General features: G+C 46.5%; 1 protein-coding gene across 5 annotated transcripts; it reads right to left on the minus strand.

Moving 5' to 3' along the window:
- Positions 1 to 835: 835 nt before the first annotated feature.
- Positions 836 to 22,054, minus strand: RILPL1 (Rab interacting lysosomal protein like 1). Of its 5 annotated transcripts, none has more exons than XM_041488914.1 (8): positions 21,490 to 22,054; positions 18,032 to 18,182; positions 13,458 to 13,576; positions 12,371 to 12,598; positions 9,880 to 10,052; positions 9,268 to 9,360; positions 5,942 to 6,029; positions 836 to 3,598 (listed from the first exon to the last, which is right to left on the minus strand). In XM_041488914.1, the coding sequence occupies exons 1-8, from the start codon at positions 21,790 to 21,792 to the stop codon at positions 3,593 to 3,595; spliced, it is 1,161 nt and encodes a 386-aa protein (XP_041344848.1). In that variant the 5' UTR covers positions 21,793 to 22,054; the 3' UTR covers positions 836 to 3,592. The 5 variants fall into 5 exon arrangements, with proteins under 5 accessions (XP_041344848.1, XP_041344846.1, XP_041344849.1 ...); XM_041488915.1 differs by lacking the exon at positions 5,942 to 6,029 and adding an exon at positions 6,855 to 6,929 and having other exon boundaries at positions 3,462 to 3,598; XM_041488913.1 differs by lacking the exon at positions 836 to 3,598 and adding an exon at positions 3,638 to 4,104.
- Positions 22,055 to 24,262: the final 2,208 nt, after the last annotated feature.

Here is a 24,262-nt window from a genome sequence, read left to right on the forward strand (position 1 = left end):
GCTGTAAGAAATGCACCGTGTGTACAGGCATCCCCCTGAGCTGAGCACACACCTTGTCTGGCTGCCTGGGTGAGGAGTTATCCGTGTGCCAGATGTCCACATGTTTGTTAGGAAACAGTCCTGTGCTGGAGACACAGGAATGGGATAGCAAACTTCTGAAACTTCTGTGCCCCACAACAGAAGCTGATGGGAAGTGGCTTCATTTTTGTGAAGACACTGGGACAGGCAAGACCTTTATTGATAGTGTCCTTAACTAGTTCTCCCAGGTGGGAGAGAAACGTGGAACCAATCCACTGTCTATGACATGGGAGGATGAAACTCCTTTGTGCAGAGGAATGTGCACCACGGGACAGCAAGCAGGTCAGAAAATGCCTCATGTTCCTGATGAATCCATGGACAGTCACTGGAGGAGGGTGTCATGGGTAAATGTGGTTGCAGCTGCACCCGCTCTGTCCTCACCCTTCTACACAGGGTTTAAATCCATTCTGGAAACTGGGCTTGCTGCTGGTTGTAGCTGAATGGGGGAAAAGGGCAAAACATCTTTTTCAGGGCTAGGATGTGTAAATACAGACACACCTCTTCCATTAAGGAGCTTACTGTACTTTCTAGAAAAGGTTCTGTCATGTTCTTTGTCATCATAAGCCATTCCTAAATATATAATGTATTTTAAATTGTATTTCATCAGTCTTGGAATGGCTCTGTCCTAAACCTTGTCTGGTTTGAGGCTGTATTTCCATGAAGTTGTACACAGATCCATAAGCTGCATCCCCAAGAATGGATGGTATTACTTTCCACCAAAAAAAAAAAAAAAAGACACAAGTCTTGCAGAAATACATATTTTTCAGAAATATTTATTAAACTGTTAAAATGATTTACTGCCCAACCAAAAAAAAAAAAAAAAATAAACCAACCCAAAAAATGTCAGTGATCCTGCACTTGGCAGGCAGGATTGTTACACCCCTAACCTGCCAGCATCCTGGCCCCTTTTCTAAAAGCAGATTTTCCTTGAATATTGACAAAAAATACACGACAGATCTTCAGATCTTTACAGAGCTTCCCTCTGCGCCATCCTTCCCGATGGCACTTGGGGTGTGTGAATGCAGCATTGCAAACATGAGAACGAGTGGGTAATGCCAGCAGGTCAGGAGGAGCTCTGAGGGGCTGAGGTAATGCTGCAGAGATGTGGGGAAGGCTGTCCTGCCTCCTGCAGTTGTTGGTGTTGGCCTGACACAGCCCCGCGCTCCGCTGGACGTGCACCAGGCCTGGAGATTTCCTTTGTGCTGCACCGGCTTAGGTCGGGTCTGTGCAGCTCCATTATCCCAGCTCATTGCTCTCAGCTGATTTCCAAAGGGATCTGCTTACTCAGGCCCACGTTCCTGCATTGTTTCTGCTCACTGCATCCCTTCTGAATGAGCCACACGACTCGGGACAGACGCGATGGGGTCATCCGCAATTTAACTGCCTGATGTGACTGTACTGCACTTTTTGTTTTCTTATATGGAAGTGAAGACATCTTGGCAATTTAAGTATCATTAAATTAAGACATTCGCCCCATTTAAGAGTTGCTTTTCACAGGAGGGGAGAAGTGCTGCTGTTTTGAGGATGTTACCAAAGCATAAGCAGGCAAAACCACATCTACCCCATACCCACACTGGGCTCTGATCACCATGTCCCATGTAAGGCCACATGTCCCCCCTGCCCCGAGCTCCAGTGACACCAGAGTGGCACAGTAAACACTTTCCCTACCTAGAACACACAGAAGGTCCATGGTGGAATGAAGCAGTTACAGCCAGGAGCAGGACAGCACACAGCCCACCACTGCAGGGAGAGGTTCTACTGCCAGGGTTTTACTACAGATGCTGCTCACACATTAAAAATCCACTCTTGGATCACCCTGTAATAAGAACAACTGGCCTGCATGAAGCCCTCTGGAGTCCTTTGAGAGTTCCTCCTACACTCAGTACCTGGAGTAGTTGGAGCTTTGCTCCAGCCTGAGCTGTATTTCTTGTCCTTGGTGCCACTCCTAAGAGGCTCTGCAGAGCAGGTGAGCAGCTGGGGGTGTGGTGCCAAGAGCAGCTCCCAGCCCCTGGCACCGAGCTGCACATGCAGCTGCCCATGGCCCTGCTGGCACGAGATCCTCCCCATGAGCAGTGGTGTCTGTCATGGACCTTCCCAGCCCACGGCCAAGGCCACAGAGACACTCAGCCCTGTGCTCACACAGAGCCATGGACACATGCACCCTCTCCCTCCTGCTCAGGCTCCTCGTGGAGTGTGTGGAGCAGAGGTGGGGACTGCACTGGCACTGGGTGTCCACAGCTCTGACGCTGTGAGGTTTTAGTGTTGGAAGGACAGCCTTGGTCAGGCCTGGGGTCTCACCAGCTCAGCTGCAAAGCAGATCCAGCCCCAGCCCCTGGGGTTGGCTGCTGGGCTGTCCTGGCAAGTTCAGCCCTGTACAGGGGCTACCCAGACATCTGCCATCAGCACAGGAGCAGCTTCACACAGAATTCATGTGCTCTGCCCACGTAGTGTTTAGTCAAGAGAAATGGCTGGGGTCATGTCTAGGTCAGCGAAATAGTTCATGTCAGCCAGCTGAGGATGTGTTTCCCTCTGAAGCTGGGCAGTTTACCTAGACAGGAAAAAGTGTGACTTAATTAAAAACCTGTCTGTGGGAAAGGTCTAATTCTTTTGCAGCAGCTGCCTGCTACACTGTGAGGAAGTCCCTGGTAAGAAGGGAAAAAAATTCAAGAGTTAGGGTTCCTCCCTGTAAGCAACTTGTTTTCCATGAATACTGCAGAACACAAGGCACGCTCACCTCATACATCGGCTCTTCATGCTTGAGGCACTATAAGCACAAGGGAAATGTACACTCACTGTTCCTCTCAAGGCTGCTCCAGTTATCACTGTGTCAGGTGCCTTTCCAAGGGGTGACTCTGCAAGATGCCGATGCCAGCGGCACTGGCAGGGCACAGCAGAGCTGTGGGCTGCCACCAAGGGCATCCAGCTGTCGTATCCCTCTTGAAAAAATTCTTACAGAAATAAAAAGCAAACAACCAGTAGTGTTAACAAACAGGGTAGAAGAGTCGTTGCCCTGTACTAGATATACACTGCAAACAAACTTCTAATAATGGCACAGGTCCTTTTTTGGTTTAAAGAAGCTTGTGTTACTGTAGTTAATGCATGAACAAGATCATGGACTTGTTATTCAGCTCAAAACAAGTCATCTAGAAGCTTCCATGTCCCAGGGTGTCAGCAACTGTTACTACAAAGCTTGGGTTCCTGTTTGCAGCAAACAGTCACCAAGTGAACAGTGAGGGATCCCTTTTGGAGTCTGAAATAACCCCCGAGGTGTGCAAGGCAAGTACGAGTGAGGAGCTGCTGCGATGCTTTACAGAAGCTTCTTGTTACGAGGCTCTCGAGATCTACTGCAGCAAACCAAACACCTCAGGGGTTTAGTCACAGGTGTTGCAGGGCTTCTTGTCCTTGTTCCATGTAGGAGTCATCTCTGTTTGAATGTGACCATTCTCCAAAAGTTCCCTGGAAGTGGACATTTTTCTGTGACGCCTGCATACGTTTCTTATCACGAGAGAAGAAACTAAACCTTCCAGGGAAGGAGCAGTGAGGGAGAGAGGGAGGGAAAAGAAAGAACAGTGTTTACCATCCTGAAAGCACTTCAAACACCCACCCCAATACACAGCACAACAAAACACTGAGCAAAAAACTCTGTTTGCATCTGCAGAAAACCAAGGCAGAGCGGCCTGATGGGAGTGCGTGTCAGAATGTTGTTAGGGATGGAGTCATTGCAATCTCAAGCAGTTTGGCTACAGAAGCTTCAGATAAGCTCTAAATGCTGTTGACTCTACAAGGTGCAGGTATCATTTAGATGTGGATTCCCCCTTCCCCAGCCCTCAGGTAACAAAGCCACACGATCCAGGTTAGTTTCTTGGCATAAGTAAAGTGGTATCTTTGGCATTAAATCTGTATATTTTACCACAAAGCAGAAACAGAATTTTTTTTTAAGGTTGTCAGCAGGGAAGTTCACAAGATAAGAATCTAAGTCTCCACATTTTTTCCCAGTGTAGAGGTTTTGATAGATAGATTTGATTCCTGCAAAAAGGAATGAATAAATGCAGCTATGTGCATGAGAGTTTGCAGGATGAAGGCTCTAAACAAATGCACACGAGTGTGCACGTCATTTCCTGTCACACAGCTTGGGTGCTCTAAGGTAATGACGTACATGAACCAACAGCCATTTAATACAGCTAAAAAATACAGCTGGAAAAATCCTTAGTATTGTTTTATTTGTATGGGATGAAGTTATTGGATTAGACAAATTCAATGTTTGTTGTGGGTTGAGTACAAGAGGTGTTAGTGCAGTGTTTAGGCCTGCTGAGAAATGCAAAAGTTGTGGTTCCAGCTACCAAGGGACTGAGTTGGCTGTGGATCCCTTTGATCTCTGCTGGGCGGGCTTCAGGAGGTGAAGATTGTTTTGCCTGCACTGTACCAAGTGTGGCACAGCTGTGATCCAGGACAGGAACTGCTAAATGCTGCCCAGTAAGGGACTGTGCCAGTGGAACCTCAGCTTTGTCAGGTGCTGGAATATTGGTCAGGGCATAAACCTGACCCTGAGTCCACGCTCACCTTCCTCAGCACTCTCCCAAATCCCACTCTCCCTTCATCCCCCTCAGCACCACGATCCCAACCCTCCCAGCTGCCTTGTGCAGAGCAGGGAGTTCAACCTTCCATGTCTCTCAACACACAGGAGGCTGGATGATAATCACTGAGAATATTAAGAATAATTACTTGTTGATTAGAAAGGGAAATAAACCACTACACAAGTTAAACACACATAAATAACAGTGCCAGCAGAACCTGAACTTTTGCATTTCCTGGCTTTAAATGTGCAGCCTTAATAGTGAAATAAGTATTTTGCACTTAATTAGCCTCATACTTTTCTACCACCTTCATCACAGGAGCTCATGAGTTCACACACATATACTGAATATTTCCAGGGCCAGAGCCAGCTCCAGCTGATAAAAGGAGTGTTTAGTGACTGAGCCTTTCTACACAGCACATTTGGTCCTGCCTGCTCAGAGTTACTGTCTGGAAGCCCACACAAAGGATTGCTGTGTTTATACAGTCAGTATCAAAGCTCAGTAATTTTTCACTTTATCAGGAAATTAAGCAGGAGAAAAATAAGTTTGTAAATCTCTAAAGGGTTCAGCTTCTAAAATTCCTTCTGAAACAATGAAAATTGTTATTATGGCTAGAAAATTCTCATGAAGGATGTTTGGAAAAGGCCTGTCTGTGTGGAGAGGAAACTGTGTTGTTGCTGTAAATATAAAGATTGCTAAAGCAGCAGTTCTAATGCAAAGAGACTTTGCATTAACAATTATCAGAATGTCTTCCAGGGAGAGCCAAGAATTGGATGACAGAATTGATTATGAATAGTTTACACTCTATTCCAAAGTACATAATTAGAGACAAAATATACAGGGCATAGATAGAAAGACATGAAAGCAACAGCCTGTAATTAACAGTGGAAATTAATGTGGAAATCAGCCTCTCCATTCTGTAACTCTAACTAATGATTGTAACAAATTATTAGAAACGAGTTTCTCAATAAGCACTGGTGAGGACTGTGAATAGCCTTGCTTAGGAAGCAGAATTAACAGATGCTGGTTAAAACTGCATATTGCACTGATTTTCCAAGGAATAATGATTGGTTTAGCATGGCAACATTAAGGCAAAAGGTGACAATATGTCAGTTTGAGGATGAGCGTGGAGGACTGGGATGAGTAGTGACACTGACTGGTCATTCTGATTGGCACTTTGATCCTCTGGGATCCCACTGGCAGCCAGGAGAATGCAACCAGCAGTGCTTGTTAACACGGGGTCATGCAAGAGGAAACCACAGTACCAAACATTTAAAAAAAATTCCTACAAGGGACACAAGTCTTCGTATTGGCTGCAATGTGGGATCGTCTGGAATCAATCCAGCTGCTACCATGGGCATTATGGCTGTAAAGATCCTGGTCAGGAAAGTACAGACACAGAAGAGATAAGACTGGAGCAAGGGAAAGAAAAGGCATTCCATTAAAAAGAAAAGAGGCAAACATGATACACGGGGTTACTTTGAATTACAGCACAGGACACGTTACAGGGAGAGGGGGATCTGCATCACCCAAGACAGCTCTCCTCAGTGAAAAACTCTTGTTCAGAAAAAAACAGTTATTGTAGCAGTTTCAATTGCTTTTGGATTTCTAAAAGATACCACTTTCCTGTTGTGAGGCAGCCTGAAACCTGGGTTGGATTTCATCAAGGTATGAGCACCTCTAGCAATGCAGAGCAGAGTGCACGTTTTTGTTCCAAGAGACAAACAGGCACAGACACAATGAAATGAAGGATGAAAGTGTGTGTTAAGAAATACAAAACACGACTCTGCTGTGACTACTGGATATTGGCACAGGGTTAGAGAGGACCAGCATTACAGTTAAAGATTCCACAAGGGTTACAGTTGATATTTTCAAGTTAAAAACCAGTATTGCAGGTAAACTCTTGAAATAACCTCCTAAGAAACTCCGTGGTTAAAGGGCCCGTGTGTCTGTTCCAAAGGAACCTGTGTTACTTCTCATGCAGAAAGATGCCAACTGCAGGCAGCTGAATGCTTTTGGGAAACCTTGCAGCTGCTCTGGCAGGAGCACTCTGGAGCTGGCTCACAGCAAGATGAGTTCTTTGTGAGGGTTCAGCACTTCCACTGAGCATTAGACAATCCATGCAGCGCAGAGGCTGAGAGAGCCGAGCGCTCTGAGCCCAGGCAGCCCCACACAGCCCTGCCAGCACACCTCCATCCGTACCTGAACACCCTCTGTCTGTCTAAGGATTCTCCTCACAGCTTCTCCCTTGTGCCAAATATTTTTTTGAACTGTGGACTGATGTCAATTAAAGATTAAGTTGAAATCACGAGAGACATTTCGCTTGTGATCAAATGCAGCTCTCCCCAGCTCACTAACTGCTGTTCTGAGGTTAAAATTGAAAACAAATGGGCAAGCACTGCTGGATCATTAGCAGCAGCCAGGATTTCTATTTTTGTGCAACATGGCACGTCCTGAGCTGCAGAACTGACAGACACACCAGCTTTTGTAGACTGCAAGAATAGGAAGAAAACTCCTGGCTGTTTGAGGCATGACATCAGTGACAAACAAGCACGTAGTCTTAAGGAGAAAACAAAAGGGTGTTTTCTGCTCCAAACAGAGGGAGCATTTTTAATCCTTGGACTTTTCCTCCTCAGTAAAGCCTCCTGGTTACATTATTTCATTAAAACTCTGTCATGTGATGTGGGAGAGACAACTGTACGAGTCAGGCAGTCTGAGATCAGAACTCAGAGTTTGCCCCAAACGTGCCAACCCAGAAAAAATGCTGATTTCTGTAGCTTCTGTTTTCCTTTCTTTATGGACATGCAGCACTGAATCACCTGAGCACATCTTGGATGGCACAGGCTACACATCCATATGGCTCATTCCCTCACACTCTGTGTGGTGAAGGGAAAAAAGGGCACATTGCACAGGCAAGCACAAAACTTCCCTTGAGAGGGCTCCTATTTTTGTACTTCAGCTTTTTGTTTAATCAGGAGGAAAACTCTGAAAGAGAGGGAAAAGCAGCCCCACTTTCCTCTGTAAAGGCACTGTGCATGCAGAGAGCAGCAGGGCAAGTGTTCATCACAGCACTGGCTTCAGGTGCCAGAGGGTTCCCCACGCAGCCAGAGGGACCCTGGAGAGGGAGAAGGGAGCTCTGGAGACACCTGGCAGCAGGCAGGGACTGCAGCTGGGGCAGGACAGAAGCTACGTTGGCTTCTTGGTTTGCCCAGCAGTGACATTTCCTGACTTTTTAAAGCTCAACTAAAACACAGTGTTGACAACATACAGAGAGGGAAGGAGAGAAGGAAAATAAAACCCCACCAGGGAAATCCTATCCAGACAGGCTGCAAGAATGAGACAAACCTGAAAACTGTTACCATCCTTCAGATTACTCAGCTAGACAGTTTTCTATTCCCTTATTTAATATGATGGCTAAGTGGAGAGAGAGCAGAGTAAAACCTGGGGACAGAGCATGACATTTAAAAGAAGTAATTTCAGCTTAGGCAGAGTCAAAACTAATACCTCACCAACATGTGCTCTGCCTTACAACCTCTGTTTACATTTTTATTCTGCCTTTGCTTCATCAAAGGCAGCATTTCAAATCAAACATGGAAGATGCACAACACAAACTGTGTGAGCTGAAACCAGCCATTCCCTACAACAGAATTAGCTTTAAAAAGCTCTAAAAGAAATGTAAAAGAAAAGAGAAACTTTACAGTGAAGATCTTGTGCAACACAGTATCATCATCATCATCACAGTCACAGAATGAAAACTGAAATCCAAATTCAAAGTGTATTTTCTGCTTATGTGAGAGGAAGGTTTCTCTCAGCACAGGCAGAAAGCTGCAGTCTACTGCAAATAATCAACAGCATAACATAATAATAAACAAATAATCAGCCCTCCTGACTTCATGGTGTTTTGGGTCAGTCCAATGGAATTTACTCTCCCAGGGCTGCTGCTGTTAAACAAGGACTGAAGGCTGTGGACATGGGACAGGATGGAAGAGCTCTTTATATGGAAACAACTGTTCCAAAATCACTTATGCAGTTAAAAAAGTTAAACTTCCGGTGTAACAAAAATCCAAAGAGTTGCTACGAGATTAGAAGGCTTAATTTGGAATGAATAAATAAATGTCCAGGAGGGAGTTTCACCAGAGAAAAGGACTGGCCAACCCAGTGATTTTATAATTTAGTGATACTGTAGTAACAGCACATTTCTGGCAGTAAGCTTTGGTTCCAGCAGCAGCATTAATATTTCAGAAAAAGGTGGGGTTCTTTTAGCCAAGCCAGTGCCCATCCTCTCAGCAGCAAATTTGCTCAGCAAACAGAAGGGTTTTGTGCTGCCCACATAGTGCAAGGCAGGGTCTAAAGGCTTCAGTCAACAGGGAAATGGGCACAGTGAGGTCACGGGGAAATGATAATCCAAGACTGAAAGTTGTCCCAGATCTAGGCAAAAGTTTTGGCCAAAACCAACTGTTGTTTCACATTTGCCAAGTGCTCATTCAGTGTCTCTCTCATATACAGTAGGAATGTGGTTATCTGAATTTTAAAAGTCTTTTAAATTGTCCTATCCATAAGGAACATTTGGTATTTACAGACTATATCCAGTATGCTTAGTAAATATGCTACTTACAGTCGTTTGATTCCAGATTCAGGCTGAGTTGAGGGTTTTGGCTGAATTATGGGTGTAGGCTGTGGGGATCTAGTTTCTTCTTCCATTTCCTCACTTGAAAGAAAGAAAATATAATTAATGTTCTCCTCCCAAGCCGTGGAAGCACTTTGAGATCTACAGTTCAATCTGAGGTAGCACTGTTGATGAAGGAATGCAAAAAGATCTGTTCAAAACCCACTCAAATCAATTGAAGATTTTTTATCAACCAAGGATCAGCACCAAGAACTGAGTTTCCATCCAATATTTTCTTCCCATTGTGACAAGGAGAGGAAGAAGAGGAATGGATTGAATAAAAGTTCTAGAATTTTCATTTTAGACCCACTCCTATCCTCATTTTCAAAGCTCAAATGTATTAAATGTTTGTAATCTTTCTAGGATTCAGGGCAGACCTGGGAGTTAGGGAAGACAAGTTTGAGGTACCAGGTTCAAACTAAGGCTGCATTCTTGCAGTCTCTGCACAAGCCTTTGCAGAAACACGAACTTGGACAGAACTTCAGAGCACATTTACTGTTTCTACACCTGCCCTGTGTCTCCCTGAGTATATAATCCAACAGGAGAGGAGATGTAACCCACCTTTTGTAATATAAAAGCTCCTCTTGAAGCAAAAACACTCTAGATTTCAGTTCATTCCTCTCGTGAAGGACATCCCGGAGCTCCTGCAGGGTGAATCTTGGGCGATTGGGATCTTTTAAGTCCATTGCCATCTTTTCTGACTCAGAGAGACAATCATCATTGTTTGGTTCTGCCTAGGGAGTGAAATGTGGGATTTAAACTCACTGTCCAATTCAAATGTCCAACTTTTGATAAGTCAATTTTAGGAATTCATACTTTCAATAAATGGAGTAAATCAAACATCAGTTTTTTATCTAAACACTGAAAAAAATGGCATGACAAAGGTCATACAGTTCCTTCCAGCTCCTCCCACAAAGAGGTGTCTTCTTCTAATGTAAACACACAATGATGAAAAACCACAAGGTTCTGGGAAGAGTACTTGGAATTGAGATTCTGAAAAGGAGCTCCAAGCCTTAAGAGGTCTGCAGGATTTATAACAATACAAATAAATGCAGGACACTCTGTTCCAGGAAAATACATTTGAAATGTAGCAAAGTCCATTTGAAATGTGATGCTTTTTGCAAGGACTGATAGAGGCCAGCACATGAAATCAGAGCTGCCAGCAGCCAGGTCAGCCACTTGCCCTCATGGGAGGATGCAGAGATCAGAGTCTCAGAGCTCCTGTGTGGCAGTGACAGCTTGCTGGGATGCAAGCTGGAAATTTGAGGAGTTGAGTAGTGAAATTCCTCCACGGTCCATTTTTTGAAATCCTGACCCTACCCTCTTCTAAGCTCCTGTTTGTGAAATGGTTTTGCAATGCACTGATCCATGGTTTCAGGCTGAACTTGGCTAAGGCAGTGCAAGGTAAATTTCAGTTCCTGTGCTCCAGGGATGTGGCAGCAGAGTGATGCTCACTTGGACACTGTTTGATCACCCTTTTCATCCAAACACATTCCTTTGCACAAACTACATGGAATAAAGATTGATGCAACAAGAGGTTCAAAGGAAATGACCCAAACACTTTTCCTCCTCTTCACCCCCTAGGTATGGGTCTGAGCTGGTGTCTCTTCTTTTGGTTGTATATTTGTCCCATATCTCTGCTCAAATAAGCTATTTTTGCTAGATTTGGCTCAAATCAGCAAAGACTGAGCAGCCTGCACCAAATGCAAATGTCCCTGACTGAGGCCAACAAGCAATGTCCATTCTGGGGCATGCAGCTATTCCAGCTTTCTGCTTGCCACTGCAATTCCTGTGTGAGCACTGTCCTGGCAGAGGGAGCAGGGACTGCTCTAATTAGAAGAGGCAGCATTGCCATGGAACTGATGAGTTAGAGAGAGGTGAAGAATGCATCCTTTCTCTGCAGACACTGAGGACACTTTCACTCCTGCTGGCTCCAGGCCTGGGCTCCCCAGCCCTGTTTACAAAGCTGGGTGTCCTGGCTGAATTAACAGCAATGAAATAATTCTTTTCATTATTAGTACAGTGCTTGCCCAGCTCAGCAGTGACATGTTAACTGGCTGTCACATTCCCAGGGGACCAAGGTAACCCATCAGCATTGTCTCTGCTTTTTGATGTGTATTCCTGCCTGTTGCCAGTGAAATGGATGTTTCATGGATGTTTCACTCTCTGCTGCAGTCTGTCAGGCATTTACACCATGGAGCTCTTACCAATGCATCAAGCTGAACAGCTCTGTGTGATAGAGCTCCTCTAGGTTCTTAAATATCATTACACCCCTTATTGCATCTCCTACTCTGCTAAGAGCATCATTAGGAGAGGGAAATGCAGTACATTTGCTTCAGGAATAAAAAAGTAATGTCATAGGCACAAAGGAAAATACTAGGGACCATAAAGAGGACTCAGGGATCAACAGATCAGTGCATCTTTTTCTCAGGAAGCTCCCCTCAAATTTGCATTCCTGCTGCTCTGATCTCAGCCCAGCTCCATTTGCAGACTGTCACTTTGCCTGTTCTGCAAGAACCTGGCTCTGCCAGCAGGAACGTTTGCTTTTCACGAACATCTGTGCTCACAACACTTCACTGCACAAATTCTAATAGGAAGCAAAAGCAGAAATAAGGCCAAAGTTGGTTCCTCTAAAAAGTGCCTTGAAATATTTATATGTTGATTTGGTAGCACTTAACCAGCTTAGTCCTGACTGATCTGAAGTGCCATAAGACCTGCAGGGACCAGGTGTGCAGAGCTCTGCCCTGACTCCAGGCTGCTTCTGGCAGTTTCTGCTCCACTGGGGTTCAGCTGCCACCACCACCCCTGTGCACCCCTGTGACCCACCTGGCCTTGAATATTTGCAGATCTGGCAAAGCTGAAACTACTGTTGGCTGTTTGTCTTTGGAAAACCCAGATCCTTCAAGGAATTGGTTTGTTTTCCTTTGGGGGAAGGGATAGGTGTGTACAAAGAAAATGAAGCAAGCAGGCTACAACATCCCTGCCAAAACGCAAAGAACCACTTGGTATGAAGTCCAAAGCTTATTAAAAAATGATCCCAAGTGCCTCTTACCTTTACTTCCTCCCCATTTTGGCTGGCCTGGCTGTCCTCACCCTGCAGCTTTTCTCTGAGCTTGCCCAGCTCTGCTCTCAGGTTGCCCATCTCCTGCTCCTTGGTCTGCAGATACGCTTCCAGCTCCACCTTCTGCTCGATCAGCGCCTTCCCCTGGGCCTCCACCACGGTGATCCGGTGCCGCAGGTCGTGGTTGATTTTCATCAGCCTGTTCTGCTGCTGCTGCAGCTGCAAAACATCCATGGCAGAGCTCAGTGTCCATTCAGCCATGAGCCACGATGGCCCAGTCCCAAACATCATCTTGAATGTTGGGAATGGGTTCCTGTTGCATTTAATCTGAAAAATTCCCCCCCTCTCCTCACCCCCAGATTAGTTTTTCTAATATCTAATTATCTACTACAGTTTAAGTCACCCAAATTTAATTGATTTCTAGAGTAAATTCCCTTAGCACAGGGAGTTTTTCAGATAAAAGCAAATCCATCACTTCTGATATTAGTTCAAGGATAGGGTGGCTTATGGGATTCTGAATCAAATCTTAACCCAGGGGAGAAGAAAGACAAGACAGAATCCTTAGTGTTCAGTTTCTAAGTACTTTGCTTTGAGCTCCAGGGCTCTCTCCTAAGGCAGGATGTGACCTGCTGGGTGTGTGTGGACAGCCCCAACTCAAAAGGCTGCAGCATCTGCCAGAGGCACTTGGGCAGAGCAGAGATCACCTAAGCCTGGCCTTACTAGCACCAGGAAAGTCCCATGGCCTAAGGACGTGAGGCAGTGTGAGGAATGGGAAGCAAAACACGGGTAAGGAGGTCATTCCACAGAAAGTGCCAAATCTCATGTCATGCCTGGAGTCACAGTGGAGCCTGTGACTCATCTGAAGAGCTCACTGCAGGCCCTTCTCATGCAGAGGTGATCCACACTGCATCCCTGAAGCTTGACCATTCTGGACACCCCACAGCTCTGCTGGACACTTCAGTTGCAGGCCTATTAAACCAGCACTGTTTATACTTTTTATATTAACTTCAAACTCAAAACCAGGCTGTGGAAGTGTGGTTGAGAAAGAACAGAAATAGGAAGACCAAGAGTCACTTACAGCCTCTACATCCTCATTTTTAAGTCCAAGTTCCCGGTCCTTTGCCCTGATTTCATCCCTCTGTTTATCTACCACTTCCTTCAGCTTCTTCATGACTTGCCGCTCTCTCTCTGACATCCCTGGTTAAAAAAAGAACACAGAACACAAACTAAGGGCAGTCAGGAGCTGCTGAGGCTGAGAACAATAACAATGAGGAATATTTAAGTAGACTCTGGAAGTTGCCTGCTGGTAGAATTACAGAGATGCTTTAGAGGTTACCTCAAGGGTAACAGAGAACACAGATGACAGAATCCACTCCATAAAGCCACTGCACAGAGACTCCTTAAAAATGGAACTGACAGTCCTCAGAAAGATTTATAACAGTGAGTGACACTGCTGCATCTTGCTGCCTTAGTAGTTTTACATCACTGTTCACACATGCCCCAGGGAGCTTGGTTATCTGTGTGATTGTCTCTGGAATCAGCTGGCCAAGGCCTTGTGAAAATTGTAAAAAAGATGGTTTGGATCTTCAGTAAGATGTAAACAACATATCACTGTTGTGGATTGCATCTGGATCCAAACCAGCTGAGGAGATTGATTTTTAGTTGAAATCCAGTTTTGGAACTAGATTGGTTTTTAGTTGAAATCCAGTTTTGTGTTTGGTGAAAAGAAGATGAAACAGGACCTTCAGAGGGTACCCCCACCCTGAATGCAGAAACCAAATTTAGTCTGAGTTATGGTCACATATTTTCTCCTCATTTTTGCCACCCTTTTCCCATCCTGTTGTGTGGTAATTCATATTTAGAGTAACTGTGCTTGAGAGAAGAATACTTGATAGCATTTCTCTGGTGAAAGGAGTTTGGAACATTGCCAAGAATCCAACACTGATATTGTCTGAAAATAAAGAAAAGGTTAGATTAACCTTAAATCTGACCAATGAATCATTAGGAAATGTCATAAGCCACAGGAACTATTCTTCTATTTGCCATTACAGAGATCCATATCTTGGCTCTGGCACTGCAGTGATGGACTCCTGAGAGCAGACACAGAGCAGGGGTTTTACCTGGTGAGATGATGAATCTCCTGCCCTGACCTTCCCTGAGAATGGCACAGAGATGTGCAGTTTGATGGCCCTGAGCTATCACATGAAATCACATTGCACACCATCCTTGAAGATGAAAACCCTGAGACCAGGGCAGTGTGAGGCTCCCCTGGCCAAAGCCCAGCCCAAGCAGGAGCTCAAATCCAGGCTCTGCTGCTAACTCTACTCATTTTGGCAAAGTACTTTGTTATGTGGGTCTTCAGCTTCTTCCATTTTCGAACTGCAAGTGGTGCTAATTCACTCCCCACTCTGGGCTGGCTGCAAAGCTGCTTCCTTTTCAATATATTAAAGCAGCTCCCACATCAGAAATATTCTCTGTGTGCATCAAATGTATCCAGCCAGGAAAGGCTCTACTTTCTAACATCAGCTCAGACTTTCTGGTTTTGTTCTTCACTCATCAGAGAAATCCAGAGTTGTTCCCACAAGAGAAATTAGCTGCATGTCTGTAGGAACTCCAGCTCCCAGGTCAGCTACAGGATGAACTGATGGATAACAGAGAAGAGCAGGACCAGCCTCAGAGAAGGAAAGGGAGTAACTGGTGGATGTGCACTCCTGCAGCAGCTGTGGACTCCCATGGACCAGAGCAAACAGGGGAACAGCAGCTCCAGTCCTCAGTGCCAAAAGGACCAGAGCTGTGGTACTGCAGAGAACAGGGAACTGCTCTGCTGGGAAAAGGACTGCTGGTCATGGCTGGCCAGGAATTTGGTTCACAGGACATGTTCCTGTCAAACCCCAGAAAAGAACTGTCAGTGACATGGTGTTCACATTCTAGTGTTACGTTCTCACCCCTTTTAATTCTGTGGTACATTTGCCTGCTCTATTTCTGGACCCTGGTTTTTATCAGCTCTATGCTGCTCTGGGTTCTAGTTTTCACAGGATAATTTTAATTCTTTGCTGTGGTACCAGCTCATACCCACCAGGGAGAACAAGTGTCACAAACACAAACTGCAGCTTAACTGTTCTAAAAGATCCACATTCCTCTCTCACAACACAGGACTGGTACTTCTCTGCACCCACAAAACTCACTGCAGCCAGTCTCAGGGCTAGGGCCTGAAACATCAGCTGTTTTTAAAACCAAAAGAATCCAAAACTTTGCCTTGAAGTAGAGGGACTGCAGTGAAACTTTAGACCTGTGGTTTCACCCAGAAGGAGGCAGTGAATGCAGCTGTATCCATTAGTACTTGTGGGATGCTTTGAGATCTCTAGATAGCAGGTGCTATTTAAAGAAATAATACCATTCAGTGCTGACTACTTTTCGTCCCACTGAGCTCATTTTTTTGCTAACATTTGTTGAACCTAAAAGACTTCAATTGTGTGCACAGATCACTACAATTTTTATTTCAGGAAGTGGTGGGGGGGAAGGAAAGGTGGGGAGTTTTGTGAAACAGTCACATCTCCTTCCATTTCCTCAGGCACTGGGAAAGAGGAGAGGGAAATCACTAAGTGCCCTAAATGTAAAATAATTATCTCTAAATGGTTCAAACTCTAATAAATGCAAGATCTTAAATGGCACACCCAGCCAGCTTCCCCAGGCACATCCTATGAGCAGTTTCCTGTGGTTTGCTGTGATCCTGGAGTTGTTCCAGCAAGAGAATGGAAAGCAGCTGGAGGGGAGGACACCAAGAAAAGAAAGAAAAAAAAACTGAAAGAAAAAAAAAACATTCTTTATGTTTAGTGATCTGTTCAGTGCTTTGTCCACTTGACCTATCACTACAGGCCAAGTGCCAGGCAGAGCCTGTGGCACTGCAGCATTACCTAAACACTCAGAACAAGTTCAGCATCCCTTTTGAAGGGAACTGTAGGTGCTGCAGCACAGGAGGGTCACACGAGTGCTGCCATCCTGCTGCCTGTCCCTTAGCACAGCCAGGCTGAGGCAGCAGCTCCCCTGCAGTGGCACAGCAGCCTGCTCGTCCTGTTTGACACACTTGGGTCAAGTTTGCATGTGGCATTTTCCTGGGATATTCCAATCAGTCAGCACCATCCAGCAGTGCTCCATTTGGGCTTGGGAGGAGTCACTTTAATGGGTGTTACAGGCTCATCTCAACCCCTCCCTTGTGTTTTGTGTTCTGCTGTCACAGGTCCTTTCACAGGAGCCCTGCTCTGCTCAGGCTGCACAGAACACTCCTGTTTGCACAGGACTGCCTCTGCCTCTCCCATGAACAGTTCATCACACTCAAGCCAGGCTGTGAGAATTATTTGGCAGGACTGACTCTCAATGTCTTGCACACCCAGATCAGTGGCCTCTGTTGGCTGTGTAAAATAACCCCTGTCACTGGCTGGTGAGTAAGCAGTGAGCTGCTGATCCCCAGGGCCAGCACTGAGGGGAGTTGGGATCACAGTGCTAAACCATGCTCACATAGGAGCACTGGAGTCTGCTCAAAATCAGTCCAGCTAACACAGGATTGAGCCTGAAATGCTGCTTCTCTGGACTCTACATCAGACCAAAGGACAGAGGCTGAAAAAGAGCAGCAGAAGTGCTTTCTGACACTATCCAAACAAGTCACTTGAGACAAATCTATCCCTGCTCATTAATGACAACATGTCCTAAAAGAAAAACAGTCAGGTTTGATATAATAGATCCAAATAATTAAATGGGGTTGATATTAAAATTAAAATTAAAAATTAATTAAAATATTTAACTTAAACTGAGGATTTTGGCCAAAGAATACGAGGGATCTCAGAATCTAAGCTCTGGAATGGGCTTATGGGTTTTGTTTGTGTTGTCATACATGGGTAGGCACAGTAAAAATAACAAGAAAAGCACGTCTGGCATTTGCTTGGCTGGCTGGATGTGAAGAGTATGGCTATATTTAAATGCAAGCACATGAGCTGCAGTGAGCTAGATAGCCACTGGAAGGGAAAAAAAGAAGGGGGAAAAAAAGAAAACAAAGGGGAAGCTGGTTCTTTATAACACAATGTCAGTCTTCATGGTCCATGACTCATTGCTGCCATTCTGAATTTTGCATGGAGTTTGTCAGCCTGATGTTGAGCTACTTCTTTGCCACTAATTGACTCCTAATTTGAAAACATTGCATTTGTTTTAAAAAGTGTCTTGAGAGGTTTAACAATTTTACTTTTTGAAGGTTTCATTATGCTCTTTCCCAGTGCAAGTGAGCAGCACTGAGCCTTGGGGAGAGAGGAAATGTAACTTCCACAGTGTTGGACAGAGTTTCATCCATCTCCAGCAAAATGAGAACCCAAACAAGAGACAGACCAAAAGGTGTATCTAGACTTTACTTCCAGAGATGCTTCTCAGCCAAACAAAAAGTTTTTTTTCTTTCCCTCACTGCTCCACCTCTTATCATGTCTTCAGTGTCATCATGTATTCAGAGGTTTTCTATTTAGGTAAAAAAAATCCCAATAAACAAACAAGCCTATAAAACCCAGATCTGAATTAACCTACAGGGGAAAACCACACCAGAATATCCAGTCAAAGCATTTTGATATTGGTTTTGTAACAAAGCAAGGACTGAATTCGAAGTAGCAAACTTGCCTTCATGCTTCTGAAATTCCTCTTCTGTGAAATTAATGTCTTTGTGAGACAAGTTTGTCATCAGTTGTTTATTCTCCTCCTGGAGCTGTGCAATTTGGGTAAGAAGATCCTGTGCTTCCCCTCTCCAGACATCCTCCACCAGTTCTAATTCCTATAGGGTAGATCAAGACAGCACATTCATATTTTAAAACATGTTAAGAGTCTTTGACTGGACAATTTACAGATCAAACTAGTAATGATCCTACTGATTCTTATGGAAAGCAATTAAATAAGGCTACTTTGAGTTTCTTAGAAGACATCTGCTTTTCTAATGCCACCACCAGGAAACCAGCCACCACAGTCCCCTTTGCTACATCTGAATGGAAATACCTGAGGGGATCATTCCTGATGCAAAGAAAGTTACCCAAAGGATGGCTCCTCATACCCTGCTGTGCTGAGGACCACATTAAGGGGGTTGTGTTGGACAAATAACCAAACATGAGCATCAATTCCCTCCTGCACCCCAGGAGGCAGCTGCAAAGCTGTTAGAGAGCCCCCAAACCATCCCACAGCAGGGCCAGGAACTCAGGGGAGGGATGGACAAACTCCTGACAGAACAGCCTGGTCTAAATTCCTGCTATGAAACACAAATGTAAATTGATGAGTGTGTGATCCAGTGCAGCAAAGGCAGAGCTCCTGGTGCACACAGTGAGCACAAACCCAAACCATGCTGCCTCCTGTGTAAATTGTCCTGCTGGAATGTCCTGAGTGCTGTCTGTGTTAGTGCAGCCAGGCCAGCCAAAACAGCTCCCGTTTGTCGGGACACTGTGTCAAGAGCAGCTGTCACTGATCCTCATGAAGGTCAAGTCAGGACAAAAAGTAAAAAGTCCTTAAAGAAAACAGTTGTATTTAGAACCTTGCTTGTTCCAAAAGCTTCTCTGTATATCTCACTTCTGCAGTGGGGGGCATTCCCTGCTCCATTTTCACTTATGTTCTTCAGACAAAAAGCTGCATGCAAATCCCTGGAGCCAGGCTGAGTCACTGCTGACTTTCACATCCATCCACATGCCCCTTTCCTACCTAACAACAAAACACATTCAGACAACAACCCAGCCAAGCACAGCTCGAGGCTAAAATAAGCTCTGCTGAGAGATTAAAGGATAGCTCTCTGCTTTGAATGTATGCTCTGATAATGGGAAGTCATGTTCCTGATGGCTTTTGGGTCCAAATGCCATTTTATTCCAGCATTTATTACTGCATTGCTGCTAAAAGTGTTGCAGAAAACATTAGGTGGCAAAGAATAATAAATGGCAAAGGTGTGGTAAGCTACACAGACTTAACTATTAAAAAGGAAAGAAAATGCAATTAATCACCTATTTTACTTGAAACTCTTTATCTTGAGAGAAAAGTAAATCTGTGATGAAATTGCTATTTCCAAAAACCTGGATTATTTACAGTGATGCTGCCTGCTACAACTCTGTAGCTAGAATAACGCAGTGACCTATTTTAGCAATAAACCAGCACATTCATCACTTACAAGCATATTGATAAAACCAAAATAGAATGCACACAAACCCCCAAACAATCTAAACTTATTAATATGTGGCTGCACTGTAAACACACAGCTATCCCAAGGTTTGCCTAGGCAAACTTTATCACTTATTACTATTGAAGAATCCAATGAATTGGAGCAGAAATTAACTTCTGAATCCTCATTAGTGGAAGCACCAGACAGGGAGGCACATCCACGGGCCAGGCAGTGCCAGCCAGCTCAGGAAGCCCCAGGCAGTGGGTGCTGAGCCAGGCTTACAAGCAAAACAGATTCACACATAAAATTTAAGTGCTGAAATCTCATAAACTGATGCTTGCAAGGACCACTAAAAGCTTGTCTGGGTGTTTTTTGGAGGCCTTGACATCTAAAACTGTTTCTCAGTATCTGATTTTTTCTGCTTATCAGCACCTGTCCTGTGAAAGAGTCTTCAAACCCTCACATTGGAGCAGAGAAGATGTGAGACCACAGTTCTATAGGGACCTGGTGCACTGGGAATCAGCTTGATTTAAAGAAAAAAAAAAAAAAAAGAAAAGTATGTATCATGCAGTTTATTTTCCTGTTAAAATCTGTTTAGACTGAAGTAAATTGTTTAAACACTCCCTGAACCACTTCATGACACTCAGAGAAGCTGACAGAGCAGAGGTGGTTGACTGGCAGGGAGATCAGCTGAAAACTTCAGGAAACTTTTTAACACTTACAAGAACTTCAGAAACATCTCCACAGAACAGCTTGTACAATGCCACTGGGTCAGTTCGGTATCTGCTTCACCCCCAGCCTTTGGTAAATACCCAACATATTTCTATCTGTTCTCTAGACCTTCTTTTATCATACTCTTGAGACTTACCGAGGCTTTGTACATTAAAGGTCTTTTACCTTCCTTTTTGGAGACATTGTCCTGAGACTTCCTCTGCAAAATGTTGCAGGGTCTATCCTGAGTTTCCCATATGCTAGGTGAAAGTCCTTTAGCTGACTCTTTTTGAAATATAAAACTGGATTTATCCAGTTAAGCCAAATCTTGAAGTTTGGGGGCTCTCTTCCAGAAATGCCCTATGTCCTGTTTATCCTGATTCTGTGTGTGGAATCAGGAATGGCATGAGGCAGCAGTGATGATTTAGCATAGTCATTTATCAGAACCATTTCTTATATCAGTTATCTGGATGGTTTAAAGAGTGGTTCTGCCACTTTTACTGCAGTAACTGGAGCTTGCTGTCCTGCCATAAGAGGCTAACAGGGTGTGGGAAATGCCCTCTGCCTCAGGCTTTAATGGGAGTGGGGTCAGGGAACTCTATGACCACCCCAAAACAAGCCAAGGGACATCTTGCCATCAGAGGATGGAGCAGCAATCTGGCAGAGTGCTCTTCCCTGCTCTTCACTTCTAACTCTGCTCTGAAATCACTTGGTTCTCCATCTCTCTCCTATGACTTATCTAACCCGAAGCCTGTTCCAGGAAAACTAGGCTGCTAAATCATTCCCAGCTCCGGAGAGGAAAGTGTATTCTTGTCAGTGACCTTTCCTGGCCTAGCAGGAAGCAGCACTATCCTCTGGTCAGGAGAGGGGATGGAGCAGGAGTCCGAATCGGCCAGACACAGGGGAAGGAAATGCAGTGACTGGGGAAGGGGTGGAGAAAGGGAAGGAGGGAGGAAACTTCCAGGAGGGAAGGAAACAAAAAAACAACAACACGCCCAAAGCCTCGGCGACGCTAAGGCAGCATCCGCGCCGAGCCCGTGAGCCCGCCCGGGCTGCACCGCACGCGAGCCCCGCCCGCTCCCGCGGCATCCCGGCCCGCACCCCGGCCTCGCTCTTTGTGCTCCCGGCGGCGGCGGGGGCAGAACGGCGGCGGCGGGGCCGGAGCCCGACTTCCCCCCGAGCGGCTGCGGCAGGCGGCGGCAGCCCTGCCCCGCCGCGTCCCCCCGCTCCCCGCCCGCACCTTCTGGTGCTTCCTCTCCTTCTCGATGCGGTCCATCCTCTCCAGGCGCAGGCGGTCGAGCTCCAGGCGCAGCTCCTCCATCTCGGGGTTGATGTGGTTGCGGCTCACCAGCACCTCCAGGATCTCCAGCACCCGCACCACCTTGGGCATGAGGCGGGCGATGGCCTCGCAGCCGTGCTGATCGATCACCCGCTCAAACTCCTGCCCCACGGCCGAGGCGATGTCGTACACGTCCATGACCGTCAGCTCCGCCGCGTTCTTCTCCAGGGCGGGCGGCACCCCGCCGCCGCCGCCGCCGTCCATGGCTCGCCCGGCCCCGCGGTGCCCGCATAGGCGGCGGCGGGGCGCGCTCCGGGCGGGGCGGTCCCCCCGCAGCCGCTCCCGCTGCCCCGCGCCCGGGCCGCGGCTCCCGGCAACTCCCGCGAACTCCGGGCGGCTCGGCCGGGGGTGTTTAAACTTGGCCGGGCGGTGCTGGGGGAGCGGCGGCGGGAGGCGGGCGCGGCGTCCCCGCCACCACCGCCCCGCCGCCCGCGGCCAATGCCCGGCGCAGGGCGGGCCGGGGGCGGCCCCGCGCATGCCCGCGGCCCCCGCTCATCCCGGTTCCCGGGGCCATCCCCCGCGTATCCCGGCTCCCCGGGCCATCCCCGCCGGCCCCAGTCGCGGTGGATGTCGCTGCTCCGCGGGGCTTCGCTCCCGGTGGGAGAGGAGCATCGCCAAGGGCGGGCGCGCTTCGCTCGGTGCTTGCCCGCAGCAGCGGGAGGGCTCCCGGTACCGGCCTCTCCTGCGGGGAGGAGAGCCGCGGGGGCGAGGGGACAGAGCTCGGGGCCGCCGTGTTCGGGGCTCGGGTCCCGCACAGACGATGGAGCAGCAGGGGCAGGGCGTGTCCGCGGTACCCAGCACCGAGCGAGGGTCCGGAGCCGCCGTGTCCGGTCCGGGATGGACGGGGAGTGATGTTCCCCCGCTCCCGAACGCACGGAGAACGAGGGATGTCTGCAGGCACTTGGAAGGGTGAACAAGCCGCTCTGCAACACAGCAAGCGGCTCACACACATCACTTAGGGGCTTTAGGCTCTTCTCTACAAGAACACAGGGTCTTTACTGAGCACATGTTCAGAGGATCGCTGGAGATTTTACACGTGCAAGCAGCTTGCTGGCATGGATCCACTTACAGAGGAATTTAAAGGAAAATGAAATGCGTTTTTCTCGTCAGGTTCTTCAGTATTTTTGCTTTCAGGTGTGACTGTGAAAGTTTGGATGTTCTTATTTCCGTAGGGTTTAGGAAGAGATGCTCCAGATGAGTCTCTACAGATAAGTTAAATGTGCCTTAACCTTAAATAATTTTAGGTCCCAGTTCTGCCATTTGCTGTATGCAGAGTAGGAAGAATGTATTTTATTTTGGACAAGATATGATGAATAATATCAAACACTGGAACTAGTCAGGAGAAATAGCAGTGGGGCTGCAAAAGCCAAGCCTGGAATGACTTGGCACGTGCTGCATGTTGTGAATACAGCATTAATTATCCACTTTTGGCAGATGCAAAACGCCGGCATAGGTGGATGGGAGGGATGAACGATGAGAAATGTAACACTGTAGCTCCCAGAAATGCAACACTGTGACACCCAGACCAGCTTTTTAATGCAATTCTGTCACAACCTCGTTCTCCCGCAAGGTACAAAATATTGATCTTCCTCATGTCCTGCCAGAAGGTACCAGGGCAGCCAGGAGGGGAAAAATCCCCAAATACCTGAGCCTGGTGATCAATTGCCTAAGTTGGAACAATAACTCAGTGAAAATATAACTAGATATTGTTCATGAAACTTATTTCTGAAGTTGAACACTACAGGATATTGCATAAAGTTCCAGGGAGAGCAGGAGGATGAATAATGGTGTAGTCATCCTTTCCTGGCAAAGGTGCTTACGAACACACAAAGAGGAGCAGCAGCCTGAGCAGAACGTTTGGAGAACGCTGCAGTACCTCAGGGGAGCAGCTATGCTGTGAAATCATCATTTTGCCCAAGTTAGAGATGAGAGAAAGAGTTTTTGCCACAAGGATTTGGTACTACGCGAGCTCCTATTGTTCTGTTTGCGTGTGGGTAGACTGAAAATACAACAATGTAGGGAGCACGTGTGGAAAGACTAAAACTACAGCTGAGAAAGGTGAAAAACCAGCAGAGTTTGTGGTATGGTTTGATGCTGGCCTGATGCAAACTGATGGAAAAGTCTCTTACCCAGCCACGTGTGTGACCTGCAGCTCCTCAGGCTCAGCCCGTCTCGCAGAATGTTGTAACAAGTGATTGGCGTTTTTCACATCCTCACTTACCCACAGCAGCTCTGCCGGCCCGCACCTGGCACGGCAGGGAGAGCAGAATGGACTGAGGTAAATCTGGCGTTTGTGCAGATAAACGCGTCTGAGCGTCTGGGGTGCAACAACCGGCGCTTATGGGCGAAAGCAAAGCATAAATATTTCACTGGAAACCCAGGCTGTGTTAGTCTTTGACTGTTCCCCACATGGTTAAAACAGTCACGAAACAGGCTGCCTTGAGCTCAAGCATGAAGTTCTTCTTTCTGGGAGGTTTAACTGGAAATTAGCGCTTAAGCATGGTCATGCAAGGAATGCGTTTTTAAACAGTTACTCTCGGGTGAAGCAGAAACTGGACGTGCCATGACTGTGTTTCCTTAAGCGTGAATAGCCCACAAGCCGGGCTTCCCTATTAACGCCTTAAGCCTTGGCTACTCCCCAAACATCTCCCTGGCTGCAGCAACTTCTGATTTC

This window comes from Pyrgilauda ruficollis, unplaced genomic scaffold, assembly GCF_017590135.1.
Source record: "Pyrgilauda ruficollis isolate IOZ18807 unplaced genomic scaffold, ASM1759013v1 scaffold9, whole genome shotgun sequence".
NCBI classification, from domain to species: domain Eukaryota; kingdom Metazoa; phylum Chordata; class Aves; order Passeriformes; family Passeridae; genus Pyrgilauda; species Pyrgilauda ruficollis.

What these genes read in the sequence shown, in the direction of transcription:
- RILPL1 (XM_041488912.1), bottom strand. Translation starts at nt 21,792, where the DNA reads ATGGACGGCGGCGGCGGCGGCGGGGTGCCGCCCGCCCTGGAGAAGAAC. An exon ending in GGAATTTCAGAAGCATGAAG is followed by an intron (nt 13,577 to 18,031) that starts GCAAGTTTGCTA and finishes TTTTTTAACCAG; the next exon opens with GGATGTCAGAGAGAGAGCGG. An exon ending in GAATCTGGAATCAAACGACT is followed by an intron (nt 3,599 to 9,267) that starts GTAAGTAGCATA and finishes CTTCCCTGGAAG; the next exon opens with GTTTAGTTTCTTCTCTCGTG.